The 25,897-nt window shown below is 41.6% G+C and overlaps 1 protein-coding gene across 7 annotated transcripts in view; it reads right to left on the bottom strand.

Moving 5' to 3' along the window:
- Positions 1–25,897, bottom strand: part of EPB41L5 (erythrocyte membrane protein band 4.1 like 5) — a 47,672-nt gene that overhangs the window by 14,415 nt on the left and 7,360 nt on the right. For all 7 annotated transcript variants that reach the window (XM_040704319.2, XM_046943877.1, XM_040704318.2 and 4 more), the window contains exons 3-16: positions 25,287–25,391; positions 20,881–20,923; positions 19,692–19,770; positions 17,253–17,297; positions 16,898–16,950; positions 14,446–14,566; positions 13,950–14,037; positions 13,242–13,330; positions 12,304–12,373; positions 11,455–11,624; positions 10,679–10,785; positions 10,172–10,199; positions 8,052–8,094; positions 7,066–7,181 (exon numbers count right to left, since the gene is read on the bottom strand). In XM_040704319.2, coding sequence (XP_040560253.1) covers positions 7,066–7,181; positions 8,052–8,094; positions 10,172–10,199; positions 10,679–10,785; positions 11,455–11,624; positions 12,304–12,373; positions 13,242–13,330; positions 13,950–14,037; positions 14,446–14,566; positions 16,898–16,950; positions 17,253–17,297; positions 19,692–19,770; positions 20,881–20,923; positions 25,287–25,391 — 1,157 coding nt within the window. The remainder of the gene's footprint in view (positions 1–7,065; positions 7,182–8,051; positions 8,095–10,171; positions 10,200–10,678; positions 10,786–11,454; positions 11,625–12,303; positions 12,374–13,241; positions 13,331–13,949; positions 14,038–14,445; positions 14,567–16,897; positions 16,951–17,252; positions 17,298–19,691; positions 19,771–20,880; positions 20,924–25,286; positions 25,392–25,897) is intronic.

Genomic DNA, 25,897 nt, shown 5'->3' with positions numbered 1-25,897 from the left:
GTTATATAGTTTCAGTTTTACTAATTTCAGCAGAGACACAAATGAAACCTCAGCAGTCACTGTATGTAAGGGAACCACAGCACATGCTCCGTATCCCTTAGGATTGCTCGCTTTCACCTCCTCTGCTTTCTAAAGGAAATGGCTCCTTTTCATTTTGTCCTACCATCTGCATTTACAATGCAAACAGCAAAGTCCAAAACAAACAAAAAACCCCACCAAAAAGAACAGAAACTGTATTATGATGCTTATGCTGTGCAAACAGCCAGGAATCTCATCCATCTCTTGGAAGTTGAGGAAATTTATTTTAACAGCAAACTGACACATACAGACACAGCAGCTGCTGCAGAATGTAATGGTTAACCAGACAACCTGTGGATACAACTGCAGTTTGATTGTCACTCCTTTCAGTCAACAATCACATTTACATACAGCGTGGCTGTAATACTGATATAAGAAAATCTATCATTTTTGATGGATCAGTTCAAAATAGGAGAACAATGAAACCAAGCAAGTACCCACACCACAGAACTTACCATGAGCAGGGACAGACACTCCCACAGGACTGCTCAGATCAGCTTCTCGCTAATGGGTTTATGCCCCTTTCCTACCTCCAGCCCCTGGAATTTGGAAGCAGCCCAGTGTTGTCACTAGAGGCTCCAGGAAAAAAACTCCCTTCAGCTGAAGCACCCAAAAGAATCCCTCCAATGTTAAATATACGCCTCTGGAACAGATCGAAGGATAGCACCATTTCGGTGCTCAAAATGCCTGAATCACCTTAAGGCAATTAATTGCTGCAAGGCAAACTGAGGTCACTTGCTTGATTCTCTAAGCACTGGAAGGAAAAGCTGCCAGCAAAGCACACGGCAGGAAAATATCCACTTCAGTAGGAAAATAGCCTCTCTGTGCACCACCGACGGGAAGAAGCATGAAGCTGTTTTCCAAAGCGACAAAGGAAGCAAGGCCAAATCCTGCACTTCACCATCAGAGAGGATAACTACACGTGGAAGTGAGGATGGTTTCTAACACTCTTCTTCCAATTTTCTGACAGATTTTTGTAAATAGTCACCCAAACGTTTAGTAGGAAAACCAGCATAGGATGTTCAGATTTTGCCAGCAGCATGCTCAGAGGTGCTGAGGACACGACGTGTTGAAAGAACAGCGTGTACATAAGCTCCTAGGAACTCCATGCAAGGGAGGTGGTGCAGAGCACCAGTAATGCTGTCATCTTGTAATGCTTGTCTGAGTACTGCAGCACAACAGAGAGAAAGCAGACACAAGAGGAAAGTCAAAAGGATGAGATCCCCAAAGAGCACTGCACTGGTTGAGGCCCCCCCACCAGCAGGAAATGGCCAGACAGTGTCAGCAAAGAGCACAAGCTGCGACTTTCATTGCTTTACAGGATTTCTGACTTCTCTTACAAAACACTGATTAACAGTCATACCAATTGTGAGGGAAATAGTAAAAGGCTTCCCATGAAAAGTATACCTTCTACAGTTAACGGTGCAGCGCTCAAGAGTGAAATCAGCATCAGCTTTCTATTTATTCCCCACAAAAAAGGACATTTCAACTTTGCACAGTACCACGTGCCAGGCCTGATGTCTGCAGAATCAACTGCTACCAGCATATATGAAGCAAAGCTGATAAATGATCCCAGCAATTCAAATCATATGAACAATTACAACATCGGAATTTTCTTTCCCTAAACAAAAATGCACAATAACCAGGAAAAGCACAGAAACCTTATGGATATTAAGCAAAGCTCTGCCACCACCGTACTGTTTAGAAGGACACCCACGCTACTCCTGAAGCACAGGACCTGCTCCATTAAAGACTGCAGGTGTCAGTGTGTGCTCATTGGGTACCATTCCTCAGTTTGCTGCTGGGAGCTGTCACCTTGGTGGAAACCAGGCTAATGCTCCTGAAGCCTACAATGCTGCACTACAATAAGCAATGCAACTTCATAAATAATGAAGAGAAAACCAAGTGGTTTGCTTTGATTCATAAATAAACAACATCCACCTCGTACGTCTAAAACCAAAATCAGGACAGCGGGCTGCTCTCATCACCTCTGTACGTCCCACACATCTTTTGTATGAAGGTTCCATTTCCTCAGCGGGGTTGGAAATAGAGCCTTCTATTTCATTAGCGGTCTCCTCAGGTGCAAGGCCAAAATACCTCAGGCAATATGCAGCTCTGTGCTAGCTCAGACTTATTGGTTTAATTCTTCAGGGTTGGATATAGGAAAACCATGTTTTTGTATTTCTGGACTCTGTGAACAACTGGCGATTTTAAATTATTGAAACACCTCCTGCATCCTAGAAGACAAATAGAAGTGAATTTGAAAAGCTCTGCATCATAATTTTCCTTCTTTTTTTTTTTCAGTAAGAAAAAGATTACTGCAATTTAAGAGCAACTTATTTCAGGAAACAGATGAGAACACAGAGAGTTCAAGGGTAAAGAAGGCCGTGTTGTTGAAGAGCCACAAGAACAGAGAGAAGCCACCATGGTGGAGTCTTTGACTTCCCAACAAAGCCAATGAACCACCCGGCAGGACTGGTGTGCGTGGAAGGAAACAGTTCTGCTTTGTTTCAGCACAGCACAGCAGCAACAATGACAGAACGTTTCCTGGAAAGCAATTAAGACATTCCTTCCCTAGAGGGGAACCCCTCCCCACAAATATTACTCTTCGCCTTTTCAGGAGTTCTGCTAGTTTTATTCTTGAAAAATTAAACTAATTAATTCTACGCCATTTTCAAACAATGTGTTTCAGAAGTGGACTTGTTTTAAAAAAATAAAGGTTAGTTTTCAGATCAGCCACCTGTCTTAGATGTGTTTAAACAGTCACGGTACAAACGAAGGGGCAGTTGCATCGATTTCTTCAAGACGTTTGAAACCACATTAAAAGCCACCGGTTGCACGTGCAGCTGTTAGCAGTGTGTGCAGCTCCCGGACTTAAACACAGCTAAAATTCTTTCTATCATTAAGAAAACCCTTAGCACAATTAAGGAGATACACGTTCTCTATGTGATGTAAGAGCGATGGGCGACCTGCAGCCTACGTGTTATTTTTCTGTAAAGAGCAAACACCACCAGCACAATATGCAGAGCCTTCACAGTAAACGCTTTTTTCCTTTCCTAGTCATCTTGGGGACCGGTGTCCTCGTATCACAGACAGCTCTGAACGCAACTTTCCAGCCTCTGCTACCAAGCAGCCTCAAGCTCCCGAAGGGCCGGCATCTCACAGGCTGGTCATGGTGGCTTGGACAGCATAGGTGACAGCACCGCTATGCATTCCTGCATTCTTCGCGTTGCGCTCATGAACAAAAGCAGAGTACTGTCCGTCCGCACGGTGGGTCCTCGCGTCCCACGGGCTTCCACCACGTTGGCAGCGGTCGGCAGCATCAAAGGGCCTGGATCATTGGGGAGCGGGAGGGGCACAATTAGTCACTGGGTACGGAGGGGAGGGGGGGAACAGAGCACAGCAGGAGTGAAGCGAAGGAGGTTGACAGAAAAAGCCAAGGAAAAACGGTATTGCTGAAGGTAAATACCGAAGGACAAAGGCATGCGAGAATATGTGCATATTAAGGCAGTGTCAAATAAAGCCTTTTACTGCTCAGCATCATGCATGTTTCTGCAGAAGCCTGAAGCGAGAAGTTAAGCCACCTCCTGTACGTACTGTCTACACTTATCAGAAGGAAAAGCACTTCATATTTCAAAGCACTTCAAAAGCTGAGTGAGAACCAAGTTCTGCAGATGCAACAGAGGCCTCCCAGGCATACAGCACACTGCACTTCAGGAGCTGAAAGGGTTGAGGTGGCAGCTCTAACTGCATAGCCAGACCAGCACAGAGACCCAGCTGCACAGAGACCCAGCTTTCTAGTTTAGCATGTGAAGACATACTGGTACATAAGTGTTAAATGCTGAATTCATAAAATCAAAATCACAGCAGCACCATGCCTGCTCCAGTTGGAACAAAGCTCTCCAAAAGCTGCTTAGAGGAGCAGGAGAGAGCACCCAGCACTTTGTATGCTGTTTTCAAAACTACTTTTATGCAGGCACCAATAGATAGAAAGCAATAAGGCTTTGGGCACAAGCATCTCCAAAGCAGCAGGGATAAAGAATTTATTCAAACTGCTGAATTTCAGAACATTTTAAAAAACAGACCTGCTAAGCGCTGTCTATCCTGTACTTGGATTCTTCACTGCAGTGTTTCAAAACACACTGCTGAAAGTTACTATCAGATACCAAGGAAGAGCATGAAAAAAAAGGGAGCTCTCAGACTACTCAAGAAATTCCTGAAATAAACATTCTCCTTCATTTTTATGTAAAATTCTCTATTTAGTGACCCAAACTTTGCTGCTGTTCATTTAGAGGGCATCTGACACAGCCCCTGAGTTCAAATTCCACCTTTTCCAGTTCCCAGCCCAGCCAAGCAGCCAGTGCACGTGTTGGGAGATCACATGTGCTAAGGCAGGGAAGCAGAAAAGCATGTGGGATTCACAAGTGGTAAATGATTAACGTGCAGCGATAGTCCTCCTTTTGAAAAGAGAGAGGATTTGGGTAAAGCTCAGCCATGGGTAAACTCAGAGTTTCAGTTTTTCTAAAACATTCTGAAGAAATGACCCGTGAACATCAAATGCACCACTCCTCAACAGTTCATTAAATTATCTTCCAGTTTCTCCAGCTTAAGCAGTTAGGAGAAAACTGCATGCACTAGGAAGGAAAAAATCCCTTGCGTATTCACAATACATAAGCAGTTAGTAATCATTTGTCTTCTACCCTACCTCCGGATAGATTCTTGAGAAAAGGTCAAAGTTGGAAAGATACAGATTATATTTTAGGTTTCGCAGCCTTGCAGCCAATATTTCAGGCCATTTTAAGACCATCCAGACCGGTATCATTTTCCTGTACTGACAATTTTATATGAATGGAGCAAAGAAAATAAAAACATCAGAATCTTTCCTGTCTGGCAGAGTACTTTCTCTGATCTGGCACAAGTGCTGTTGGCAGCTGCAGCATTAACGTTCTAAATTAAAGGAAACGTTGCCATTAGGAAGGGATCTAATCTGCAACGCAGCCAGCATGGGCATCTGCCAAGAAAAGTACGGAAATGCACGGGGTCGAGACCTCGCTTCTAAACCCCTTCAATCCAACCATCAACAAAATCCCCAGTCCGAAATATTTCAGTGCTCTCACCAGTCCTTGGCAAGCTCTCTTTAAAAGAAGACTATTTTTTCTGACAGGAAGCAAAGATAATCCATGCAGAAACAGGCCAATTAAAGACAGTGGCAGCTGACAAGAGAACTCGTTAGTAGCAGACAGCAAGACTTGAAGGCAGTACCCAAGCTGCAGCCCCCACACCAGGTAGCTATGCTCCAGACACTGCAAACCTAACCCCACTGCCCAGCTATGAAACCAGCATGTAGCTCATCTGCTGACTCAGCTCCAAACTGTTCTCTTCTTCTCATAGCTGGATTTGTCCTTCACTACAGGCAGAACTGCCTCCAAAAATCGTGCTATGGCCCTTAGAAACCTAACATGTACGAGTAGTATTCTCCTGATTAAAACACAATAACTGCCAGGCAGCATGTTTTCTTTATGGAATATTGCTTTGGATTGCATGCAGATACAGTTTGTATTCTTCCAGAGAAAGGCTACGCAGCGCAGCAGCTGGAACAGAATTTGAGATCCTCGGACAGCATTAAGAGTGATAAACTCAGGTTCTAAATCCTAGAAAAGGCATACCAAGACCAGATCTGAAACAGACTGGCTCCAGAGTCCTCTCTGCTTCTGAACGAAAGCAGAAGGATCTCAAAGAGAAGCAGAAGCTGAATCAGATACGCAGGAAGAGTCGTTTGGAGCAGGAGTCAGACATTTTCACCAAAGGAAATAATGGCTGTAGCACACAGCTTGCAGTTAGACCAACAAATAAAAAAAAACCATTTTGAGAAGGCTGAAGAACAAAGAAACCACCACCTTTCACCCACCACCACGGAGGGAACCGAGTGATCAACAGGATCTCAGCACAAGCACAGATTTCAGCTACTAGATAAATCGAGGGCAAAAGAAAGAAAAACAGCATTGATCATATATTCTCACTGAATCGTCAATATAATGCAACAGATAAAGCAAAATTATCCTCCCTCTTATAATACAGAATCTATAGTACTGAAACTCCTTCCTCAGTATGATTTGCAGAACTTAAGCACAACTGTCATTGCATGATTTATTCTTAAGAGATGCTGAAGCAACTCAGATTCATACACCAGACAATGGGAGAAGGATCTTTTCTCTTGAGGGCAGGAACAGCTTAGGATAAGAGCTTTAATGTCCATCCACTCCACCACAGCTACTTCTCAGAAGTCTCACAGAAATCAGAACTACCCTTCCAGGACGAGCCACAACAGGCCGAAGAAGGTCAGAAGTGTGCATCAGCACACATCAGTTTTGGTTTTGAAATACCTTTGCAATATAAAATTTCTTTTAAAATGATGAATGATACAGAAGTTTACCTTCAAACAAATCAAGCTGGTTTTGAGATGTATCAATTCCTTAAAACAGATGCCCCGATTACATAAAATCAAAACTCTTATCTTTAGCTTGTGTCGTTTTCCTCAAGCTCCCATTCTCCCCAAGAAAAAAAACCAGCTTGTCCATTTAATAAGGTTTTTCTAAGAGATTCAACAAAGATAACGATTTACAGGATTCCGCATTTTATTAAGGACAGTGGTAAGTCTTTGGGCTCCATGATACCAAGGAAAGGGTTAAAAGAAATATTAGGACAAAGCAGAAGAACCCAGCTCTTTCCAAGACCTGAAAATGCTGTTCTGGATGCAGTCACTGCAGCCCTGGAGAAACTGTCTTTTGGTTGGCAGTGATTATGCATGTTGCCTTCAGCTCCCCAGACTACACTCACAGCAACAAATCAGCCGCATCACCACTAACTTGACTCTCAATTTATGTTAAAGATACAAAATAGGCAATTCACTTAAGCACTGATAAAGAAACAGGCACTTGGATCATGCCTAAGCAAGCAAAACTCATTTCCCAGCAAAGCAGAACGTACCACTTGTCGTGCTGGCTGGCTCCTGGACTCCTAGGGAGGTTCTCTATTTCCACTAGGACTGGGGCAGAAGGAACTGCTGCTGTTAGGACAGGTAAGTTTGGCTTCACGTTCCAACTCTTTGGAGACAGAACGTAAACAAGTAAGTTGCTATACACACTTCAATTAGGCAATGACATGTTTTATGTAAGAAAACATACGACCACTTTTCCTTAAGCACAAAGCTAAAACAAGGCTGTTTTCTTGCATTACTTCCACAGCACTGGATGCCTATGCCCAATCTTTTCCAGCAGTACACAAAACACCAGGATCGGACTGAATTGAAGGCTGCTCAAAAAACTCAGTTTGCATAAAAGCAAAAGCTGGGCAGAGCACCAATTATCTGTTTGCTTCTAGCTGAAACTGTGTTCAAAGTTCAAATAAACCGGATTTCCAATTCCCACCAACCTGTGACCCCACAGCGACTGAAATGCTCCACAAAGCACGACAGGGTCTTTCCAAACTCCAAGTCCCATTTTTTGGTACTCAGAATGAGAGTTACCTTACTGTTTTCAGTGAAACAAGGCCTTCTGTGCTAAGGAGAGGTACCGTAACCAGGAATCGACACTGGTGCTGATGGATTATTCCCTACCTTTTGCATTACTTAGCATGTGGAATTAATGTGCTTTAGATACTAAAATCTTGTACATAGAAGATATACTACCTTCATCTATGTACCTACATAGAAGATGTACTACCTTCTGTACCTATGAAAACCTGCATCTATAAGTAGAATAATTTATATAGCACAGAGATATGGTATATCCTCCTCACTCTCGATAAGTTAACCAGCTATCTTGCTTTAAATAAGTAGCTCCTTCTTTGCATGCAGTTTAGTTAACTGCATGTAACTTCTGATACAGCTGGCCAGAGAACAAAATAATGACATCCTCCGATCTGCTGAAAAGCATGAAAACTGTCTTTAAAAGGATGAAAGAGACAGGCCTTACTTGTGATCCATTGGTTTGGGTAATAACAGCATTGTTTGGAAAACTGAAAGATAGAAAAGAATTTACATGAGAATCAGATCAGCAAATTCTTCTTCAAGTCTGGCAGAACTGTAAGAATTTTCAAAAAGAAACAAGATTTAATGAAGACCTTTCAACATTACTTAAACATTCTCAATGAGAAGTTTGAAAACTTATGCCTCATTTTAGAAAACTAAGGGTACCACGCTGACGGGGAGCTTCCTTTGTTTTGTCGGTTTTGTTTCATCTGTAATTCATCTTTGTTTTGTTATTTCCTCTTCCTTTCCTGACTCAGTTAAGCCCTTCTGACTCAGCAGTAAGGCAGGGCGCTTTAAAAGCAAAAATTGTATGATTTTTAGTTAAACATTCAGTAAAACACAGCATTGTCAAAACCTCACTTACATCCTGTAGATGTTCTGTCTGCTCCATAACTAACACTCCTCTGATTTAAATTCCACACCATAGTTTGTCAGAAAAAAAAATGACGAGCTTCATCTGTATACAGGTTCTAATAGACTGAATTACTACTTCAGTCTTAAAAGGAGCTATTCAAAGTTATATGCACAAAAGTTCAGCACAGCATCAACAATTTTATGCTTTTTGTTATTCTACATTTTCAAATGTTCATGTTTCTGAGAGATGTAAAAGCACGAACATTCCGTACAATAACAACGTGTTGTAAATCTTATGTAAAGCTAAGTGATCATGAAAAGATTTAAGGCAATTCTTTTTTCCTGATTTTTTTTTTTAATGGTTCCTGGATCTTACGACTAATTATTTTTTTTGATTGATGATCTGGACAACAGCAAACCAGCCTGGCAAACTGACAATTTATATAGATCTCTGTCTAAGCTGTTCCTTGCCTGCTTCCCAACTTCGGACCTTCTATACAGAGAACGTGGAAGTTACCACAGGATAGAGCACCTTTAGCAGAAATATTTAAGAATGCCTTCTGGGCAGCACATTCCCCAGTGCTGAGGTAATGCCAAAGAGTGGAACAACATACATCTTTCATGATGCATTTCAATTAGCAACACTGGAGCGTAGAGTTTCAGCAATGGCATTGATTGCTCTGGAGACCAACATAACAATGCCACACCTATGTGGAGATCAGAAGGCTGCTCTTATCAGAAGCAAAACTGCATAAGGAGTTTCTCCTCCCACTCTCACAATGACCTAAGCAGCATGAAACTCATGGGAGGGCATAACAACAACAGCATGACGAGAGCAGTAATTAATCAGGCCGTCACACGTTTAGTGCAGAGTACATTTAAGCACTCTAAAGATAAGCAGGGTTAAAGAGAACTTTCCAGTGTCATGAAAAGGAAAGCCAGCAAAGGAGGGGACTTGCCTGTAAAGTCCCAAAGTCAAAGAGACTCCACTAAAGCAACTGCAGCATTGGCCTCACCTTTCCTAGACTTCCCCCTCTCTCATGTAAGAAGCAGCCTGGACTGAAAGCAAAACTTAGTTCCTCTGCTACCAGGGAATTCTTTTTAGCCTGGTGTCCTCTCTTTCCTGTGGGAACACTGTAAAACCCAGTGATCTGGCTTCATTTTATATTGCAACTATGGTATAAACTTCCACATTCAGAAAGACTCCAGGCATAGAAATGAAGCATCTAAAGGCTTCTCTGTGCTGGTTGTGACTAATTCATAATTATCAGTATATAAAAACATTCTCAAATAATGTACAAATAAATATAAGTACAGTACAGAATATAAAAACACTTCACATACATATCTCAATCATACAGCCAGAATAGGCAGATCTCAGCAAGAACCTCATGTTTTCACCTGGTCATTTTACATGGCAGCACAGGGAACTACAGCTTATAATCAGCAAGTTATCAGCAGCTTATAATCATAGCTAGTCATAAACAAATAGTGTTGCCCTCTAGTAAGCAAAATCTTCAGTGTGACAGCAATACAGCAGCTCTGCTTCAAATAGTAGGATTTGTTTAAAGCAAACAAACAGAAGATCCACAGCAAAACTAGTTAAGATGTTAATGCTACTTACATTCAACTGATCTTATAACTACCTGCAGACATGCACTCAAATATAGCTGACAAACATCAAAGAGAAAGGTTTAGAATGCATCTTACCTTGTTTCTTCAAGTTTAGCAACGTGTGCTGCAAAGGTGTACACAAAGTGTTAATTAAAAAATTTGTAATTAACCTGTCAGTTAAATACTAAAGTATATTATTAATGTAGTCAAGCACTGACTAAAAGTAGGCAACTAAAGACCAAATGTTGCATGTATCCCATGTATAATGTATGAAAAGTTTTAAACTGCAAAAGTAAATAATCTCAAGAGTAAACCAAAGATGTGGATTTAAGGAAAGATCTGCCTGGAGGCCACTTTACAAGAGGGGGGAATAAGAGACAAGGTAAGCACCACATGCTGCCAGGCAGCACGTTGTACCTGGGACACAAACTTTTTCTGACAAACAGACGTTACCTCCCAAATAATTAAAAAGAAACTAAGTTTTGAAAATTCAAGAGAAACTATAGAAAAATGCCTATACAGAACCTTCTAAGGATACGATCATCTTTAGAGGAGGTCATCACAGCGGATTGTACATCTCAGAAAGAAATGTCCCTAGTTTACCTTTCATTTGTAGTGTCCGTCTTGAGTATCTTTTGCTGGGCCTCCTTTCAAAGGATGCTGATCTCCTGGCTTTGTTGGTCTTGGTGGTTTGGTATTCTGTTTTCCCACTACCAGTGCCAAGTAAAAGAACAACAATAAATCACTTTTTATGATAGAAAAGAGATGCTGTTCACAAAACGATTACATTTCTAACTTAAATTCATACTTTAATAATCAGATCTCAGTTCTGTTAAAAAAATCCCAAACTTAACAAACTTCAGAAAGTCACAAAAAAAGGAATTTCACGACATCCTACCCTTCACCCATTTTCCCAAAACAAAAAGCTGAAGGAAAGACTCCTTAAACATTAAGTTGCTGAAGGAGCACGTTTTCCTTTGTTTATTTCTAGGTGATGGTACCTACACAGACAGAGAGAGGCTCAAAATTCTAGGAGAAAATAAAAGTTAAGGCAGCTTGCCAAAGCTCATAAAGAAAGATGGTAACGAAGCTAAAATGATAACATGTAGACATTCTAATTTCCAGGCAAGTCTTTTTTCCTCAAGGATTATTTTCCATACGTATTTTCAGAACATTGTTTCCCTCAGGACTCTGTAAAGAAAAGGGCTCGTGTTTTGTTTTTGTTTTTTTGTTTTGTTTTGTTTTTTTTGTTTTCTCTTTACCTTTTTTCCCTGTAGTGTTACGAGGGTGACTGCTAGTTGCACTTATCTCATAATTCTTACCAGCCTCACACTACCCACCCCCCAGGTCCACAGTGAAAACTGATGGCCCCAACAGACCTGTAGCGGAAGCGGGAGCCCAGCCGAATGAAGCCTGATCTGCTTGAGCTTTTTTGGACAGGACCTCGGAGCCGGAAGAAGGCGTGATGTTCCACTGCACATTTCCATAAGTGTTTGCAAGCCTTGGGGTGATCCAGTCTAAAGACAAAAGTATGCTCCTGCTCCTTCCCCTTAAAACACACAAAGTACGCTAATGATTTGTAAGAGGCTTGAACAAATCAAAGATACAATTAAATGCAGGCCAAGTAAAATACTTTTTTAAAATAGATACTAAGATTTGTGGTAAAAGAGAAATATTTAGGGCAGAAACATTAAACTTTTTGGAAGATTTAACAAACAACTGCTCCAATGTCTTAAGCTGGGAATGGCACCCATAAATTTCACAAAGCACATCTTGAGTAACTACAAATTAGAGACATTATTATTATTATAGAAAGGTTAACATCCTATGAGGCTAACTTGGTGTCACTTCCAAATCTGATCTCTTCGAATTAACAATTTCTTCTCATGGGAACAACTCTGGCACCTGTTCAAAGAATTCAACCCACTGGAAGTGCTACCTGGCCTTTTAAAAGACTTTCTTGCACAATGCACCAAAGCCAGTACATGGTTTCCAAATTATCTGATCTTCATTAGTTTAATGAGGTACTCCTCTTTTAAAAACAGGGTGAGAAAAAAAAAGCTATTTAGCTTTTTCATTTCACATTTAACTCCCTTATTCCCCACAAAAAGTCACAACCAAAAATCCCAGAAGGCATCCGTGTTAATTCTCAAAACTTAAAGGTCAGGAGCATATAAACAATACTATATAATCAAGACTTAGATGTAACTAAACAGATTGTTATCTACCTGTTCATCATCCTCAACAACAACAAGAGTAAGTTTGTTCTTCTTGAAGTCAAGTCTTGTTATCTTTGGCCTGCAAGATGAACAGAAAAAACAGGTTACGTTCAGCTCTCTCAATAGCAGTTCACAGAGAGCTAGGTTAGACGTGCTGGTCCAAGTCCTTCTACCCTCCCTCCCTGCTCCCTTTTTTGTGGGTGGTTTGAGTTCAGGCAACAGAGCTTCATTATACCATGGATGGCAATATATTACTTTCAAATTTAACACTTCAGTAGAAACTTTAAAGTAAAAAGCAACTTCCAAACATTTTGATCTATCAGAATTAAAATAATAATTACGTGAGTGGAAATCAAACTTCCCCCAAATACCTCTGCATGCCTCGTCTTCCACAAGCACACAAAACTCAGCTCATAAGGACACAAAGGCAGATCAAACCTTTTTAATGCATTATTAAATAAACCCAAACAGCCTGTAGAGTATATCACAGATCATTTCCAATGCTGGCTCTGTTTCAGAAAATTCCAAATGCAGACAATACGGTATGACATAAATATAACCACTTTCCTATCCAACCAGTAAAAAAATACCAAGACAACCATGGAGGGACTCCTGTACTGAGTTGACAAGACACGCAAATAGAATTTTTGCCACAAAGTGAGTGTTCCTCTGCAAAATTTATAGGACTGGACTAAGTTAAAGTAACTATTTGTATGATGAAATTCCAATCACCATCTGCCTGCCCATTCTCTGCACATGATTAAAAAAAAGACTGTTTTTGGACACTATAAAAATGCTTCACAGGCCTCAGAACATTTCTGCAGGTACCCAGTATTCCCACTTCTCTCATATTTAAAAGGAAAAATAAAATAAAAAATTGGGTAGTGTAAAAGAAACGGAAGAGTGAAGATATAAATTGTATCTCAATGCACAATTGGAAAGCTTACCAGAAAAACAAACCAATCTTTGTGTCTCCTTCAAAGACAAGAACTCCCGTAGGGGTTAGTCCCAGGCTGTAATCATTGCCATCTCTTGCCTAAGTCACAAAATAAAAATCATGCTCATTTCAGTGTTTGACTACATATCCACATCATCCAGTGATCAATACAGCTTGTTTGCCCAGCGTTAGTTAAACACGTATCTGGTTATTTAGTGCAACGAAGATGTTCTAGGTGCTTCTGCATTCAATGATCTTATGCGATGGATTTTTCTAGATGGCACCCCTTCAATAAGACAAAATGAAGTGGAAAACCCAAGTTTCTTGATTTGTGTTTGTAATGAGGACTGCCTTTGTGCAGTCCTTCTCCACAGGAGATCTATTTCTACTTGCAGTTTTTCAAGAGGTAACTGACTGGACCCCGGCCATTTTTAATTTAATGACTATGATTTGCCCTTAACTCTCAGTCAAAACACAAACAACAGTCCAGAATGCCACGCCAATCGCACATTTAATACAGAGCAAATATCCTTGGATCTTTATCTTCTAGAAACGCACAGTATAAGGTGGAATGTTGATGGAAAGTCACATCACTTGTTACATACTTTAGATGAGTATTGTGCTCTGTTTTTTCCCCTCAGAGCAAAACTTGTGTTTAAACGCTGGACAAAGCTAACATTATCATTTCAAAAGGTCACCATGCTGTGGTTAAACATACCTTGACTATGTGCATGTCTACACCATACATTTCCAGCCACTTAGCTTTGTTTAAGTAGTTAGTTTCAGCCTGTGCTGGTGTTTGCCCCCTGAAATACATTTTTTGCCGTTAGGTTGATGCCTGAAGAAGCACAGAAAGAAAAAACTGGCATATGAGGAAAGAGGAGAAGAAAGCATGAGAGGTTGTGCAAAACCTAAGCACTGCTGACTCTCCTTCACTTTCACCAACATGAAGGCCACTTCTGAAAGTTTTAACTTGACATCACTGCAGCCAAAATTGCTGCATTTCAAGATTCTGCAACCTCATCGTTTTACTCAGACCTATGAAAAGCATCATTTTTCATATGACATCCTTTTACAAAATATGACAGAAACGCATTAGGATTACATTTTTCTATAAGAACAAGAAAAAGCATCAGCAGTATCTTCTTAATACGCTCACTTCATAGAAAAATGAGTGCAAACACTTGGATGGCGTGCACTGGAAAAACCTGTACCTGCATTCCTTCCACTTCTCGAAGATGGCCAGCTCCATCTCCTCGGTCTGAGTAGGCACAAATCTGAACTCAGATACCAGCTCAGGGACATGCTCTGCAGGATCGTAGTCTCCAAGTTCAGCTGTAACAGAACAGCATTATCAAACAGCGTTCACCATAAAGACAGAAAATATAAAAAGGAACTTTTGTGTACTTCTCTAGTTTAGATAGTATGCTTCCTTCTGCGCTCCACCCCCTCTTCTCACAGTCCTCCCTGTAATTGCAGTGTCACCTTTTTTGACAAGGAAGTTTGGGACACAAAGAAAATGGTATTACTGTCTACACAAAAGTTTTCCATTAGTTTTACAGCATGTTGTTGATAAACCAGTATAAAAGCTCTTATAAGCTGAAGTTATCAACATCCTTGAAACTATTCTTCTTGTAGAAAATTTTCAACCTTTTTGTTACTGATGCCTCCACTGAGACAACAGCTGACTCAAGTTACAATGGAATTCTGTATTAAGTTATTAAAATATATTCCAATTGGTAAAATGAAAAAACAGTTTTTAGCTTTCCATGAATTATTTGTCATGCTCTAAAAATTAATTTTTGGTTTTATGACTGTAAACCTGTCCTGCTAAAGTTACTCTGTATCAAGGTCTCATCATACAGGTGTGGTTTTTCTCTTTCCCTTTTCTCAAGGAACACAATGGCAATACCAGGTGGCTCATCTAATACACTGCTGCATGCTCAGCAGGGGTAAGAAGTGATGCTACTTAGAGAGCATACTGGAACATACTAGTCAGTGGGCGTGCTATTTCAAAGTGCAACCCCTCTTTTCCACAGATGCTAAGGAGTCCTGCTGGAAAGATTGATGTATGAAGTCAGCCTAAAATGCTGACATTCAGTTAAGAAACTTTTACAAGGAAGTTCTGATTTTCAGAATCACTACGTATTCACTCCTTGCACCGATTTCAAGTGGCTTCTTGATGTTCAACTTCTATCCAAAAAATCGGAAGTAATTCTAACTTGGAACTTGAGCTTCCAATAAATGCCAATAATTATTCTGTCTGCAAAAAGAAACTATGCATGTTATACAGGAAAAAGGAAAGAAAAAAAGGAACGTATCTGAAAAGACACGGAAAAGTCAAATAAACCTACAAAGTATTCCACAGGTGCACAAACTACACACAGTGCCATGATGTGTTCCTTGGATTTCTGAACACAGTGGGTATATTAATGGCCTTTTCGCTCCCCTCCTTCTCTCTTCTTTCCGTTTCGATTATTTTTTTAAATGCTGACAGAGGAAGTCTGTAGTTCTATAATAATTTACTCCCACTAAAACGCCTGCCTCTGTTGAAAGGAATGCTGTCAAAGCCAGCTTGGGTTCCAGCTGATTTAAATAAAAGTACACAGCTGTCAGACAGCAAGATGAAAGCCCTGCTGCAGGCCTCACTCTGGAGGGAGGAAAGAAAAGCCCAGCACAAAAAGAAACGCATATACAGCCCAAGTAGATCACTTAGATTTTCCAAAAAGTTACACACTGAACCTGTACCTTTAGGCTCTAACAACGCTGGTATTTTTAACTGCGGATTGCATTCTGTTTTTCCTCCATTCAAAAGAACAGGAGAAAAAGACAGGTTTCTTTATAGCTTGACACCAGCTCTCTATACCTACACGTGATCAGGGCTATTAGTAGCTCCTCCCCTTAAGGGCAAAACATGTTTTGGAAAATATCCGTAAGAGGAAGAATTTCAGTGACCTGGCCCTGTTACCTAACACTCCTGCTCACTATGTGCAACAGTACACTGCTTTACAAGATGAATGCTGCACAGAGAATTTGTGCTGCACAAACACATGGCACATCTCCAAATTCCCTTTTCCATACCTCAGCTTCACAACAGATTCTGGGATGTTTTTGTAGACTCAAACTGGGTTGAATGAGGCCACAGTGCTATATCCTCCAAAAAGGATACAACCCAGATATATCTGGAACTTCAAGCCTCCCCTCTCTTGTGGGTTTCTCTGAAACCACAGCAAGCTTCACGTTTGTTAAGATCACATCCTCAAGTATCACAAAACATCAGCCATGAAGATCAGCGACGTACGCCCTACACAAGTAGGTGAAGGACACACCACAGCTCTCAGGGGAACCATGGATTAGGGAGTTCCCAGCCGGAATCAGAATCAAAGGCAACTCGTTAATACGGTTAGCACAAAAGTACCTCAGAAAACAAATTGAGGACGAAGCTGTTTACGTTCAGAACCTCCTTGTTCTGTTTTCTAAGGAATCAGTAACTTTCTATACGCACTATCAGCAAAATTACACTCAGCAGCTCTGTTTCACACTGGATTGCTAATATTTGCACAGAACCTGTTCACCGCATACCAGAAGGACAAACTAAAAGAGGTAATAAGAATATATATAAAGCTGTTCAGGCAACTTCATCCTTCCCCCCTGACACCCACTCACCTTGCATATTATAAGCTGCCAACTGGACGGCTGTGTCAAAAGGACATTCCAATCTGTCAGAAGAGAAATGCCTCATTAAAACCTCTTCTGGCACTATTTAGCAGACAACTCATACATCTGACAGTGAGAAACTACAAACATTTGGTACGAAAGTGAAAAAGGATTAGTAGATTTTCACCAAATTAATGAGACAAGTACTAAACTAAATGAGCACTACTCATGCAGCAGAAGTACTGCTCTAAAGAAAAATTCATCACTTAGTAAAACTCACTAGTTATCCAAATATGGAAGTTTAATAAATCCTATGCTAAGCACAGTGTAGTTGCCTAAAAGACTGTTTATCAGGAATACTTACTTTCCACTCAGAATATCCAGTTTTAGCTGCAGAACAAATAAATACCTGCAGGATTAAATGAGAAGAAGTCATTGATTAACAGTTCTAACGTGTCACTCAGTCAAGAGAAAGCAGTTAGAACCTGAAAAATTTCAGTTTTCTACTCCTTACACAGCTTTTCAAGACAGAAGAAATTGCACTAAATGTGCTTCATTAGCTTAGGGTTAGCGTGGCACGCATTTCAAATAACATAAACCCCCAACTAGAAGTTGTCAGAAGCTGAACTATACACCTGCGTGGAAAAACAAAACGGAGTATCTAAATAAGTCTCATCAGGATCCTACTTGGGCAGCTCAGCAGAAAAGGATGAGGATGCAGGTGACAGCAGGCTCAGCGTGAGTCAGCAATGTGTCCTGTCAGCCAAAACTGAATTTTGGGGTGTATTCATTCAACACATCATGACCAGATGGTCAAGAGGTGATTCCCCTGCTATATTTAGTGTTGGTAGATTTTACATCACTGCCTTGCTTATTTAGTATTCTCCTTCTTGTGTAAACTGGGCAAGTAATAAATGAAAAGCACTTCCCCCCTCCAGTGTGCAGCACTCACCTTCCAATCCAACACTGACAGCCTTCTTTCTGTATTATAGCACAGTTTTACTTAAACAACAAAAGCAGTCTCACCAGCTGAGAGGATGACTTCAGCAATGGCATCCAGATTGAATTCCACTGCAGTTGAACAGAAGCTTTACACAAAGCCAAAGACGATGCTTCTGTTTCAGCCCTGATGTTCACTGAGACCATGTGTGTCTTATGTCTGCTCATACCCACTTACAGGGATGTGAAACTGATGCAGGCAGTTTTTCTGCAGGTCCCTTGGAAATCCACAAGTACTTTGACAAAGCACTCATTATCCTAAGCTGGCCTCTACATCACGAATGCATTTGTTTAGTAGTGACCCTGGATATCCAAAGAATGAGCACAGACTCCCAGTGTGCATTGGCTGTGACCAACCTGTGCTTATCTGCCACACAACACCTGCAAACAATTCAAGCACACTTCCCATGCTCAGGCTGTGTTCCTCTGGCTGGTGGCATCTGGCAGGAAAGCAGCAGAAAATGTGACCAAGCTGCACCTGTGGAAGCTGATGACAACAGTCTCCAGCTGTGTGTCCTATCACAAGATAAAGTGAAACTCCTGGAAAGCCATAGTGTCACCTGTAACCCAGAGCAGAGCTCCTCTTTCCACTGTTGCTTCGTGAAACAGTCTCAAGACAGAAGACAGGTGTGCTGCACTCCTGGTCTGGGGGATTAGCTAAGCAGACAGACAGGGTTTAAAAGCCCTCAGGTTTCAGTTCTGTCATGCTAAAACCTGTGCAGCGAGGTCTGACTGGCAGAACTCAGTCAAGACAGATGAACATGTTTCACATTGGTAGACAGATACTGGTCTGAACTTTTCCTATTCCTATGATTTTTGAAGATAACTATCTGTTGATTTGGGAACGTAAGTCAGGAAGTAAAACGTTCCTCCCAGATTACCAAGAAGAAATTGAAACAATTCTAACATGAAGTTATGAGAGGTGAGTAAGAAGCTGCACGGAGTACATATGGTTGCAAAGGGTAATGCTACTGTAATCTTCCTGGTGGCACTCTGAGGGATTTGGCTGGAGCGCAGATCGAAGATTCACACAGAGATAAACACCAACACCAAGCACACCCACTTCACACTCTTACAAATGGCTGGAGGTATGAAGTGTCTGCAGATGTCAAGAAAACATAACAATTCTGTTTTCTTTCCAAAACGGATCACCAGCAGTGGTGACAACAATGCGAAGTAACATTGTTTTTCGCAACAGATTTATACAGCTGACAGATGGTAAGTTGACCCTTTCAAAGCACCTCAAATATGTCTCAGTCCAACATGAAATGCAGCTCTGAACGAGCATGTAAAATGCTTTCAACAAGAGAATTATCTGCTCACCTGACAGTACAATCCTCCACGGACAGCACTAGTACTGTCAGCCCACCTCAAAACAGTGTAAAGCAGCGTTTTCTCTTTGTGTAACCACTGCAAAGATCATAGGTGCAATGAAACATAACCAACCTTATTTCTACCAAAGAAAAGACCTAACTCACAGCTCAGTGCTTTTCTGCCTAAAAGGACAGGATGGCTGCATGCAGCTCAAACTAAATGCATTCAGTAGAATATAGACAAATGATAGCACTTCAGTAAAAACTTCTGTCCACTGCATATAAACAGACTGGTTGCCAGGGATGTGTAATGAAAAATAGTGCATAAACTAATATAGCAAATACTGATACATTTACCAACAGCCAGGTAAGCCATCAGCTCTAAGCAGTTCTCCAAAGCGCTGCACAACTGTTCAAAGAAATACCCAAAAGCCACACTTTCCTGCCCTTTTTTAGGCTCAGAGCTGTCCGCTTTGCAAAATCCATCTCACCTTGTTAGCTCTTCACGCAGATTGTTGGGCTCTGACGAGTAAAACTTGACACGAAAATGCAGACAGTATGGCGGGCCAACTGCAAAGGAGAATTCATTCACAAGACAGGGTTAACGTGTACTGGATGAGATTTTTTTTTATTACACAGAATCACACCTCAAACATCGACTGAAATCAGCGCTGTCCTACCCACAAGGTCTTAAGGCAGGAATTTCTCTGTGACAGGGAAGTGCAGGGTGAAAGTACACTGAAATATACACACAAAATAGTTGCATGTGTTACACGTCAATCCAGCAGTCATATCACACTAAGTTGATGTGCCCTGCCAAGCACATGAAAATCTAGGTTAATCCCCATATTTAAGGGCTCCATCCATCGCCAAGAAAGCTGTGCATCTTGGCTCTGTGGTCAATCCAATCCCTACACTGTGAGCCTCTCCGGTGACTTCCCATAGCTCTGGGAAGCACACACTATTGGCAACTTTGATCTGTATATTCCACTGAATTTTTGACATATTTGAGGGGAGATACGATAGGCCCTTCCACGGAAGAATCATCTCTGGAAACTGAAGAGTTAATCCAGCAGAAGGATGGTTTAACAGTTCCTTAAAAAACATACAGCCCTCTGTAGATTCCTGTATCTGACAGTAGGAATTTTCTGTTGGTGCTTCCAAAATATTTGTTCTACTAATAAGAGCACCACAAATCCCCAGAGACTTCCTGCATCAGACAGCGAGGAAGCTGCTGGACTAAATCAGCTGAGATCAGCTGATGTCCCAGATTACCCAAATATGGATCACAGATCAAGCAGGCCACAATGAGAGTTGTACAGTGGGTAATGACTGGAGAGATGGACTCAAACAGACCAAGGCATTCTGGGCTACTGCAAGGGATGGAGGCTCCAAGACAAGTTTTCCTATAGACAGGATAAAGATCTGTGGTGCTAAAGCACCTTCAGCTGCCTTGTCTCTATTTAAACTATAATTAATGAGCCTCTAACATGTTTAATTAAGGGCATTAGATGAAAGTAATATGAGCTGTAGAGGGAAGAGGTCATTAAGCAGTGAGCAGCTACACAATGGGTTTTGTCCCTGTGTTTTCCTCCCGGAGCACGGCCCCTTTCCCACCTCACAAAGTTCAACTCTGTGCCTCCTGCTCAGTATGTGGTTCAAAATGGGAAGGACACTTACTTTTAACTTGCTTTTTGATGCTTTTTGTGTTGTCCAACCAGTGCTGAAAAATAAATGCACTCATCAATAAGGAGATCTCACAAAAAACAAACAAACCCTGTATTTTAGTGCAGACCATGTTGTAATAACTGGTCTATTAAAACAGTCTAGTCCAAATCCTTTGCAATTCACAGTTCTCAGTGCCTACTGAAGTTACTTTCAGTCAAAGTTTATAATGCAAATGTTAGCAACAGAAACATCTTGACATACCTTATTAAAATCCAATCTTCAAGAACGTATCACCCACTTAGAAGTATCCTGCCAGTATTTCTTTTTTCAACTACTAAAAAATTCACCCTATCCAACCAAAAACTGACCCCACACATCAGCAGTCAGGCAGAGTAGTCCAGGGAGGCAGAAACCAGAACTCGACTTTCTGACTCAGCTGCGATCACTTCGATGTGGAGAGGACAAACAAAGTAAATATTGTCGTCTTTTGGTCCTTCTTTTTGGATCACTCGAGTGTAGTAAATACCAGCAGAGCTGTGGATGTCTGAACAGAACGGTCAGCTCCACATGATTCTTCAGTCTATTTGCAGCTGTCATTTTAGCAATGGTCACATGGGAGGACAGAATTTGATGCCTCATTTACTAATGCTAATTCTAAGCTTTATACTAGACATGAAGGCTGACTATCCAAAGCCAAAATAATAGTTTAATTTATACTGCACGTAAGAGCATGTGAAAAGTAAGCTGTAGATGGCAGGCCGAGAGAAACTCCTACACGTATATGCTATGCTTCCTAACATAACTGCATAAACTCCCACTACTGAAGTGTTTACACCAGAAATTAAAGTTGGGAAACCAGCACCCAGCTAGCAGAAGAGATCTGCTTTGGAGGGCCATCAACACCTGGACAGCTCTCAGCACCTAAGAGGTGACTCAGTGCAACAGGAATCCTAGCACCCCATGCAATGTAATGGCATGGGCTGAGCAGCCTGAACAAGCTTTCCTGCACCCCGTGTTCTGGGTGCTCACAGTGCCCAGGTAACACTGCATCCCCACACCTAGCCTAAATGTCACCTCACAACTCATACAGACAAACTCCTTAACTAGCAGCATGCCTTCGGTTCAGCTTTGTGCCATGAAATTCAGAGCGGGCCCCAAAGAGGGCAGGAAAGCAACAGGGCTATGAGACAGAACCGGTACTGCCAGGTTGTGATGCCAAGTGCAAACCTGTTCCTGCACTCAGAGCAGGGCTGTCACACAGCCAGGATGCAGAGACTGATGGATCAGGTGCAGATCAGAACACCACCAACTGCTGCGGTGTGCACAGCTGCAAACGCCCTTAATAGTCATTTAAACAGAGTAGCTACAGAAAGCTATTTAAATTGTTATCTAGAATTTCTAAAATAAAGCAGGAATCTGAAAGAGGAATGAAGTAAATATTTATGTCAGCTCTGCTTACAGAGCCAGAAAAATGGTGTTTTTTTGTGTTTTTTTTTTTAAAGAAAATGCTATGATCTCTCTTCCTATTCCACAAAGTCACTTACTACGAGAGAACTGACTTACTCCTTCCCTCCACCATAAGAACACACACGCTCCACCTGAGGCTTGCAGGTGATTTAGACACAGGACGGGCTGAGAGAGCCTCTGCAGACCACCGGAGCAGCTCTGTGCCCGCCTCACTGCCCTTCTGCTTTCTCTCATCTCCTCCACATTCCAGTGCAGGCTCTGGGAGGCCCAAGACAGGCACTGAACGTCCAACTCTGCTCAGCAGGACCACTGCCTGCAGAGCCTGCTTGGGATGGGGGCGCACAGCAGAAGGGAAATGACTGCTTTCCAATGGAGGGGAAGGAAGGAAAAAAACCCACTGTGTGCATGGACACACGCAGACATCAGCAGACTTAAGATTTACTCCAAGTGATTAAAATGGAATTCAAGTGGACCTGGCAAAAAGATTCTTCAAGTTCACACTCTGACAAGAGTTTGTTCAACACGGCCTCCTGCTAAAATCCAGAGATAAAGCTCCCTAAACAACAGGCAGCACGTGGAACAAAGTACTGGGAGTCATCACTGAAACAGTCCACTTCTTCAGAAATAAGAAGTAAAAAAGAACCAGCAACAGTTGAAGAAGGTAGGGCAAATAAGTTTTTGTTGCTGTTTTGTTCTCAATTAAGATGGTGAGGCTAAAACCTATTCCTGTTTCTGGACCTCATGGCTGCATACCTGGTGCAATGCTGTACAGCCATTTCCAGCACTGAATGCTACAGAACGCAAAACAGCTGCTGAAGGAACAGAGCTGTGCACTATCGCTCCATTAGGAACAGCAAGCCTTTGATGCTTGCAACTTAAACAGTTGGTAAATTCCTAAGTTCAGCAGTGAGTACTTCCTTACAAGAAACTTCTTTTCCATATGGCTAAGGGGAAAGCCAAAAGCCCAACAAGTTATCCCCAACTTTTTATGTCCCATCACTGGGCATGCTGTGCTGCTCAGAGTCAGCCTGAACCAAAGCTACTCAAATCCACAACAGCCTGTTCCCTTGGCTTCAGCAGTGCTCAGATCAAGCCTGGCATGCTGCGAGCAAACTTGCAAATACCTCCTTTGCCTCTTACTGTGACTGTCCTTAACCATCAGACCAGCAATTAACACAGAAATCACATGAAAAAGACAGTTTTTTCACTTCACAAATTCTTTCAACAGCTGTCTGAACACTCAAGTGCAAAATATCAGGAAGAGTTTGTCTTACATTTTGTTTTGTTTTTTTCTCAGCACATCACAGATTCCAACACTGACCTACTACAAGTCACTGAAGCAGTTCAAAAGAATTAATAAAAGGCATCTACATATTTGGAATAGTATCCTTTCTATAGAAGTGATTTACTGATTTGTAATCAAAATAAGCAGTTTCTCTCAGATTTTTTTTTTTTCCCAGCTACTTACACGTTGCTAGCTTTTCAGGGTTTTTACTGGGTCTTTTTATATCTTCACGTGCAACCAGGCAGTGAAGCAATATAATTAGATTTAAATTGGGTAGCAGAAATGATTTCTTCCTTCAGAGCTAGCGGATAGTCCTGTTCACTATGAGACCAGACTCTTGTGCTGTTGATTTAGCAAGTCTGCTAAATAATTGTTGACAAGTCACTTGGTAGACCCTGCCTTTGCTTCCAGGAGGTTTTCTTTGTGCACCAGCCATGTTTCTACCAGAATGTGCCAGCTCCTCTTTGCAAGAAAGCTGCCATCACAATAGCTCTTCAGTTCCTGAAGCAGTTGTCTCTGGCGGTGGCGCTCAGCTCTTCTGGCACAAAGCAGTCCTTCCTGCTTTGTTACGAAGAGAGTATCCCCCATGCTCAGTTTAAACAGACGGTAGCTTCTACCTTGCCTCATAAACAGAACTTCTAAACCGCTCTGTACCTGGTACATTGCGTGCTATCAGATACTCATCAGGGCTGTCTGGACAGGAAGCAACAATTTGCTGGACAAAAGTGAGCCATAAGCCGCTCCTCAGACAGAAAACCTTCACAGGTCTCAGGATGAACTGACATTGCATGACAATAAAACAGTACCGGCCAACAGCTCACCACACAGGTTGTGCCATCAGCTACAACTAAGCCACTGCGAAGCCCCACAGGATCCCACGGGCTCACAGAAATGCTTCAGATACCACAAGTCAGAATATCTAAAGCAAATGACATCTTTTCTGAAGTGGACAAATAGATGCAATGGAGCCATTCACTAACAATACCTACTACCATCACCTCTGACTGTGTCTGCTTAACACACCTAACATGACTTTTATAAATATAAAGTGGTGTGTAGTAGACTGCCTTCTAATTTCTGTTGACAGGAGGTATGCATGCTTCTCAATAACATCCCCTTCCTCAGCACAACAGTCTTTTCCTCCTTACAGCCACACCTCCCTGCTCTGCGAGAGGCTGACACCCAGCAGCAGCCAGTCCTGGTCATGGAGTTTGCTTCAGGTGCTGAAGAGTCAAATGCTTTCTTCAAAAGAGGAACGCACAATGACAGATTGAACACAAAACCTGATCCCAGTAATTCTGAAGAGAAGCCATCAGGCTTACAAACACACACAGGTGCACTACGATATATTAACATTCCACTTAAACACAAAAAAATAAGGAAGTACACAAGGAGCTATCCTTGCAGGCAGGGCTAAGCCATGAGAAGCACCTACATAAAGCCATACAAGTGCACGTGAAAGAAGGGTGGGTGCTCATGACAAGCAATGCTCTGCTGCTGTTTTTAAAAGCTACTGCATTTTTACAAATTAAGCTTCCAAGAAGTCTCTATGCAAGCTATCTGGTACGTTCACAGCCATATCCTCCTACAGACAACACGCAGCTTCAGTTTTCCTTTGGCTTTTTGTCTACATTACAATTTAACACCGAGGTTGACTGCTACTCACCGCCACTTGTGCAGAATCCATGAACCTTAATCCAAAATAGTCGCTTTCTATGAGGTCCAGGTGATACATGATCTGCTCAAACAGGAGCTGGCCTTTGGCTTTTTTCTGAAAAGACAGAAGGAATTAATACGTACTGCAGAATCCACCCTCTTACCTAAGCATGCTTTATATTGTAATTACAAAAGTAAGATGACTCAAAAATTAAGCTTCCCAGAATATAATCCAGAAGATACTTTTCTCCCCCATTTTGTGATGCCTATTTTTCTGAATGCCAAACGCACACCCCGCAAGAAGCATCCGTCAAATCCTTATAAGCCATGCAAAATGTCCTTTCTTGGAAAGTATTCCCATGGACTCGACAAGGCTGACAGTATTAGAATGTCATTTAATCACTGTCCCTTTCAGGCTTTCCTTATCCACTGATAAGGAATGGCGAACACAACTAGTATCATTGACAATATCTAACACAGTGGAACATTTTCAGAGTGAAGTATAGGAGAAGTTGCTGAAGAAACTACCAGTTTTGGTAGTTTCAAGGTAGTTTCTGCCTTGCTGTCCAGGCAACTCATAAGTTCTGAAGGGGATAGAAAAGCATGCTGAATTAGGATATA

The sequence above is a fragment of the Gallus gallus genome, chromosome 7 (genome assembly GCF_016699485.2).
Source record: "Gallus gallus isolate bGalGal1 chromosome 7, bGalGal1.mat.broiler.GRCg7b, whole genome shotgun sequence".
Classification (NCBI taxonomy): Eukaryota; Metazoa; Chordata; class Aves; order Galliformes; family Phasianidae; genus Gallus; species Gallus gallus.
Note: the sequence above shows the minus strand (reverse complement) of the source record. Positions and strands in the feature narration are given on the sequence as shown.